The sequence below is a fragment of the Alosa alosa genome, chromosome 13 (genome assembly GCF_017589495.1).
Source record: "Alosa alosa isolate M-15738 ecotype Scorff River chromosome 13, AALO_Geno_1.1, whole genome shotgun sequence".
Taxonomy (NCBI): domain Eukaryota; kingdom Metazoa; phylum Chordata; class Actinopteri; order Clupeiformes; family Clupeidae; genus Alosa; species Alosa alosa.
In genome coordinates, this window is record NC_063201.1 from 28,299,923 (window position 1) to 28,307,297 (window position 7,375).

Here is a 7,375-nt window from a genome sequence, read left to right on the forward strand (position 1 = left end):
AGAGGATCCCAAACCAAAAATGTCTCTTGACGGCCTCGCAGACCAACATAGCGCCTTCACTACACCTTTCATGTTGATGTTATTGTTTTCAGCTTTGACGCATTAGCTGTGATAAATCAGCCATTAGTTAATACTAATAATAATGATAATAATGATAATAATAGTAATAATAATAATAGATTTTGGTTCATAAGATATTGTAATTAGGTAAAATATAGAATTAAATGAAAAGCATGCTGTGCAAGTGGTGTGAGGTAAACTGACAAATGAGAGGTTTGTCATGTGTAACAATACTACTACTACTACTCCTCATAATAATACTAATAATAGTAGTGATAATAATAATGATAATAATATAGACCACTAGGCCTAATTGCTAAGCCAAACCATGATTTCACATGATGTTGGAATGAATGAGTTAATGTTACCATTCCAACAGCAGCAGTAACACTGACTGCTTCGGTGTTACCACGTCTTTCCAATAAAAGCCTTGTGAAACAACATGATTTCAGCCAAGAGCAGGGTTATTTAAGGAGTATTCGCCAGCTCAGTAATGATTTATTGCATGTTTTGATGGAAACCGATTAGGATTGACTTATTTGTTTGTTTCCACACCTCCTGCAGTGGGCACTGTAAAACATTATATCTACTGTTTTATTGTTTACCATATTTTAGGCGTTACAAACAACTGAAGGGGACATAATAATTCATGGTTATAATTACATTTTATTTCTACAATACAATTTAACAAACAACCACATATAAGCAAGTTTCAACAGTTTTAAGATCAATCAAACAGAACAAATACAAAAAAATCAGGGAAAATATTATTTACATGGGTTCCAGGGGCTTTTGTATTTACAAGGATGACAAAAATTAGTCCAGGATCGTCATTGTCTTGTGTGGGTTGTATATGCAAGCGATGAATCCATTGCTTTAATATGTCCTTTTGTCCATGCATGTTTATCCTCCAGTCTGCGCTGCTGCTATTCTCTTTGTGTCCGTTTTGATTGTTATTATAATTCTTTGTCCAGCCATCGAGACTAGAAGTCCTGATGGGGTGTGTGTGTCAAACTATGCCGTCGCAGGTCACAGTTGCGCCGAAACACCTTTCCGCAGCGCTCGCAGCTGTAGGGCTTGATGTCTGTATGGGTAAGAAGGTGAGTTTTCAGGTTACTTCTTTGATTAAAGGTTCTTCCGCATGTGGGGCATTTGTGAGGAGATTCCTGTTTAGATTTGAAGCAAGCAAATGATTATTCCCTTAATTGTTAAATCAATAATTTTCTATAGGTTTTTATTTTAACATGATAATTTATTATAATTGCCCACTTTCTGTTGCATTTCTTCAGGTAAGAAGAATCATTGTAATGTTTCTTCCCGTCCTATTGCATTTTCAATTGTGTCTGTAAGTCACATGGATTGCATTGTGCGCTATTTTGAGCATCATTAGCATAAAGAACCATTCTGATATCACCATTTATAAATAACATCATGGTGTATGCAAGCCTCTGTCTATGCCAACGCCGTGGTTAGGTGGATTTTATCACCAGACTTTGTGATTCATTATTCACCATAATAAATGCAGATAACGATATAAGAAAAGAGAGGGGGGAAATCTTACCTGCATATGCAATGTTTTGTGAACAGCTAAAGTTCGAGACTGACAAAATCCCTTCCCACACTCTTGACATTTGAATGGTTTTTCCTTGGAATGGATGTATCTGCAAATTAACGCACAGATATCACGGGGTTAGAGAACCGATTAAATATATTTAAATATCGGCCAAGTCACTCCGTTCGTGCATGCAAAACAGTGATTTACAGTTTGTATCTGCAAAGCGATGCTTTAGCGCCCTCCAGTATTATCAGCGAAACTGCAGTTATGATTCAAAGCAAACCAAAGGAAAAGTATATAGGTTACTACTAGATGGCACGGCTGATGGCAGAATGACATTTTCCATAAATCGTAAGTCATAAAACTGCAATAACTCTAAACAGAAAGCGTCCACGACCCCCAACGTATTTAGAACATAATCAAACACAATGCACGCCATGTATCGTTTCTGTTTACCATTAAAAAAGAGAAATAAAATGCTGACCTATGGTCTCGGAGATGGTCTTGTCTCCTGAAGGCCTTGTGGCAAATGTCACATGTGTACGGCCTCTCGTCTGTGTGGGTTCTCTCGTGGATGAGAAGGTTATAGGACTTAGTGAAGTGCCTGCCACAGAACTTGCAAATAAATTCCTTTTTCGTTTTGGAAGGCAGCCGTCCGCGCGTGGGTTTTCTGTCCGGCGAGAGTTTGTTGAGCTCCGAGATCGCGCCACTTAGGCCTGCGGTCAGCTTGGAGAGCTCGCCAGATTTCGGCGGGTCCTCTTGTGTAGCCGCAATGGCGAGGTTAGCAAAATCAAATCTCGGCCTGTCTTTGTGCAGGGAGGGTATGACGTGCGTAAGAGCACCTTGTTTGGGGTGGAAAAGGTGCGTGGCGAATGGTAACGCAGGGAAAGGGAACCTGGGATCAACCAGGCCTTGAGCTGCAGCCATTTCGGTAATAGTTGACCTCAGTCCTTGCATGTGCGGATAGCCCAGGGTCCAGTGGTTCATGTGCATAGTTTGTACAGCACTTAAGCCGTACAGTCCTTGCAGGTGGTCCACGGCCGCAGGAAAAGTATTGACAGCTTGCAGAAATGAATAGTTTGTCAGCTGTAGGGACGGGTGGAGAGGAATCGGTGCAGGCAGTGCTTTGCTCCCCATTTTCAACGCAGGTTTTGTTGTCGAGACGCTGCCTATGTATGAGTTCAAACTCCCGTTCGAGACCTGTAAGACAAGAATAATTATTAGAGTATGTGCTTTTTAGTAGTGCACTTCACAAGACGGTATTGGCATGGGGTAAGAAAGTAATGGGTATTTGCTGTAAAAGTACGCCCAGCCTGAAGGGAAATATGGGTTAATTCACTAGGCCTCTTTTACATACATTTATATTTTGCGATTACAGTCTCCAGTCTCTTTATGACATTTAAAGGCGTTATGGTTGTACAGACGTTTCGTTTGTTTAGCACGTTTGTGTAAAATATTTCAGAATTTGACGCATTAATATGCAATTCACAACTTGAAGCCTATTCCATAGGCTATGTGCCCACTTCAGACTGACAGAAAATATAGTCCTATTTGTTAGGCTACCACTACAACATATGCAATTAAATGGGTGAATTTTAGGTATAGCCTACTCAGGGCGTAAACTAATAATTCTGTTTGATTTAAATATGTCCAAATGGATGAGAGTGTCTTAAGATATTGTCCAACGAATAAACTAGACATTATAATTATACGATTAAGAAATCACCAACGTGTGTGATATCCATATGGCACACATTTCATACTTTTTTTAATTTATTTTTTAAAATATTGAATCCCGAAATAACAAAAAATAATAGGCTATATCTTCATATACGTCTTCACCATAAAGGGAAACAATGTTTTGCGACTATCAAACAAGGGACAGGATCACGTTGACCTGAGTGAATTTTAGAAGCCCTCTTTGCTTACACCGAGCACATTAGAGTGAAATAAGTTGGCTTGATAGGCCTGCCCTGACACTGTTATGTGTTGCGGGGTTGATATGAGTATGGCCTCCTGGATTGTCGGAGAGAAATATCCTATGTGGCTCCGTGGATTAAGCTTACCAGAGTTAGTCGCCTTATAGTAAGATTTACAGAAACGTTTTCCCTTGTGCATGCATTCACCCAGTGATATGTCGAAGCCTACAAGACACGTAGCTTACAGTATTAACTGTACCACAACTGCATATAAGTGAGTAATGTCATGTTACATTTGAGAGACTCAGCGTTTACCAAAGTGTATTCCATAATAAAGGTCCTTTTCGATCGACTTGAAATATGGGTGTACTGCGCATTTGATATTCTTGTTATTAAGAATAATATGACTTACACGAGAGAGTAAAAGTAGGGCCAACCAAGCTTACTGCATGTTTCTAAAATCTGAGAATTACGACATCATTTGATACGCTGCTTGTTTTGACGACTATCCTAAACATAGCTCAGTAAGGATAGATAAGGCTGTTTGGGCACCCGTTTGGAAAATGTGCCTTTAAAACAGGTTCTCGTTTTGTCAAGGCACATGGGCTGCAGCGAGCAGATTCCATTATCGCAGTTTTGAACGTGAATTTATATGACCACTATAACACCGTAGCACAACCTATGTCATAAAGATAGAAGACATGTCATTTGGGCAATATAAGGTTGTGGATAATGCATGTGTTGAAACAACAATGGTTGTTCCAATTGTGAAGAGGTTTTGACACTTTATGTAAAAAATCTTCAAGTTAGAGGTAATGGTTGTTCGTTTATGAATGTAGAACATCCCTCTGGATTTCTGGGTCATGCGCGTGTTTAAAAAAATATTGTCAACAGCATACACGAGACTATGTGGTCCTTCGAAAAGTTAAATTGCAAGCATGTCGACTGTGCCAAGAATACGATTTTTGTCGTTTACATAGTTTTGGACTCAGAACATGGTCACGTTTCATGACAAGAGCGGTAGCCTCTTCTGACAGCTCTGTTTTTGCACTAACAGCTCTTTAAAATCCTGACTTTGAAAAAAACACTAGGTTGACTGTCAGTGTAATGAACACTAACGATAATGGTTGCTTCAAATGTAGCTACAATCTTACCCCCAATAAATAGATGCCAAAGGTCGCCCACAAAGAGTTCTGTTTTTCAGTAATCCACAACGCTTGGTGCAAGGCGACGAACACCCACGTAATATCAGCAAAAATCTTCCAAGTTTGTCCATATACAACTCATTGCCCTCTTTGAGCTGATGACCTACTTATATCTTCGGAGTGGAGTGGCAGAGAATATGAACAAATAGTGGACAAAGTTGATTTCTCTTAGCTGCGCTCCAGAAGTCCTGCGTTGGGCTGAGAGTTCGACTCGAGTGCAGTACAGCGCAACAGGTCCTTCACTTTTCAGGGCTCAGAGCTCAAGCACGCTCAGCCCGCCCTCGACACGCCCTCCACCCGCGATCAACTCCAATGCTCTTCTCTGTTTATTTGTGTTTGGATAGCAACTACAATTCAAGAGGACGGCGTTCAGCTCAACATGGATCTGACACCTCAAATCTAAACCGTAACATTTTTTCGGGGTGGTTCAGATTTTCTTGGAGACTCAAAAATAGCGAGGGGAAAACGTGTTTTATTCCTAATTCACGCCTCAAAAACGTGATTTTAATGACTCGAGCGACTTACATCAGCGGGAAAGCCGTGCATATTGCGTAAAGACTTGGTATGTTTGACAACCACTGCACTGTTTTACTACATTGTGGTTATGAGTCCTGAGTCGCATTGCCCTTAGTGTTTTTGACTACGTCTGAGCCAGTGGATGATCAAATTATTTAAGGCAAAACTAGCGCGCCGTCATTACTGTCGGCTAAATGTAAACGTTAAATAGAGCAATTTTAGAAAACACCACGTTTTTAAATATATATGACGGGCGGCTGTATACTTTTAAATAAACTGCACACCGTTGTCGAGCACTTTGATTATTAGTAGCCTAATGAAAAGTAATGTAGGCTACATTGCATTTATAACGGATTCAGATGTCAATGGTTAATTAGCCTATATGAATGCAGGTTATAGCAGTAATAGTTTACCGATGCACATATAATATGCTTATATTCTGCAGTCTAATATAACCAATGAGCCATATGGCTACACAATCGGATCATAATTGGACACAGCAAAAATGCCTTACATGTGTAGACAATCTTCAAGCACATAGGCTGTACAAATATATACATGTTATTTCCCATATTTTCCTTTGGTAAGGAAAAAAATGTCACTTGAAAAATGTCACTTGAATATGTCACTTGTACACCGCCTAACGCGTCGAGCCAAATCCTACTAATGTTACTACTACCAAAGCCTAATGTTCCATCCTCAAAAATCCACCAATTTCCAATTACCAAGAAAGTTATATTATATATAAGAAAGTTAAATTGTGTATTAGCCGATGAGGTGATTGCCCAAGAGGTCCAACTCAATTTTACACCTGTTATGCTGTTATATAGGTTAGGCTGTATTTTGTGAATGGTGTTTTTAAGAGATTACATTTGTTAATATTTCATAAACGCCAGAAAAATAGAAACAGTTAGGTTATTTTATATAAAAATGTAGGGTAAATAATGATTTGTTTCAATGATAGGTAGTGGATTTTACACCTGAAATCGCTTTTTCAGCTGCGCTTGAATATTTGGTACACAGTGATCAAAAATGACCAAATTTATTCTAAAATAAGCACTTGTACATATAGTGTTATTTTTGTTATATTGAATGCATAACTGACACCACTGGCAGTAGGCTATACGCGTGAATAGGAATGTGAATCTGAGAGGCATCCCAGAAGCGACTAGAACACTATTTCCTTAGGTCTGCAGCGCCGTCTATCGGCGGTGGATGGAATGACATTAAATTCGAGGTACAACAACGCGGTGCAAGACTTCATTCATAATTTCACCACAATGAAGATACACAGCGGAAACGGTCTCAGGTGCGTGGAAAAGATATTGTGGCATTTTTATTCTCTTAGAAGAAATGGTAGTGTGTAGAGGAAAGAAAACATGAAGTGGCCTCTAATTAGCGGTTTGTGAAAACGTAAACATGATAAAGCAAATTGCAAAAGTTATATGAACCACGTAGAATACATAGAAAATATTCATTCGTTTAGGATATATGTCATGAATAATTACGGACGATCGGTATCGCATTTTCTAATCGAAATGACGAGAAATACTTATGCAAAACATTTGTGGGTAAATAACATTGCAGAAAATAATACATAATAAGGGTACGCAAGAACATTTATGTGATGTTGAACTCTCATAATAAGTCAGAATTATTTTTAATGCAGAAATTGCATTAAAATGTTAAGGTTATGTTTTAAAGGAAAGCGCAACCACAGAGGACAGTCGGCGATAACAGCATGTCCATACGCAAACATGCAAACTTGACCAGTGTGCACACATTTCCAAATATTAAAAAGCCTGCAACAACTTTCAACGGTTGTCTGATTTAGATCGTATACGGGTTAAACATATTGAAAAGTAAATAATAAGAGAAGCGGTGTGGATGGCATATTCAATATGTCCAGAGCTAGATTAGGTGCCTCAGTAAAGTCGCGATGATTCAAAAGATCCGCGCCCTATCTGGGCCCCCGTCTGTTATAGTCAGCAAATATCAATCTTGGACTGACCAGAGCCTTTTTTGATAAAATAATTACAAGGTGTATTCGCCCCTAAATATGTGGTTTATGATTAAAGGGATGATCAAACCACAAACAGAGGACATTAGGCAATTCACAT

The 7,375-nt window shown here is 39.1% G+C and overlaps 1 protein-coding gene across 2 annotated transcripts; it reads right to left on the reverse strand.

The window, feature by feature from the left end:
• Window positions 1-706: 706 nt before the first annotated feature.
• osr2 (odd-skipped related transciption factor 2) lies at window positions 707-4,942 on the reverse strand. Of its 2 annotated transcripts, none has more exons than XM_048261188.1 (4): window positions 4,689-4,942; window positions 2,100-2,815; window positions 1,622-1,721; window positions 707-1,144 (listed from the first exon to the last, which is right to left on the reverse strand). In XM_048261188.1, exons 2-4 carry the CDS (start codon window positions 2,750-2,752, stop codon window positions 1,070-1,072), a joined length of 828 nt encoding a protein of 275 aa, XP_048117145.1. In that variant the 5' UTR covers window positions 2,753-2,815; window positions 4,689-4,942; the 3' UTR covers window positions 707-1,069. The 2 variants fall into 2 exon arrangements, with proteins under 2 accessions (XP_048117145.1, XP_048117144.1); XM_048261187.1 differs by having other exon boundaries at window positions 707-1,226.
• Between the last annotated feature and the right edge of the window lie 2,433 nt (window positions 4,943-7,375).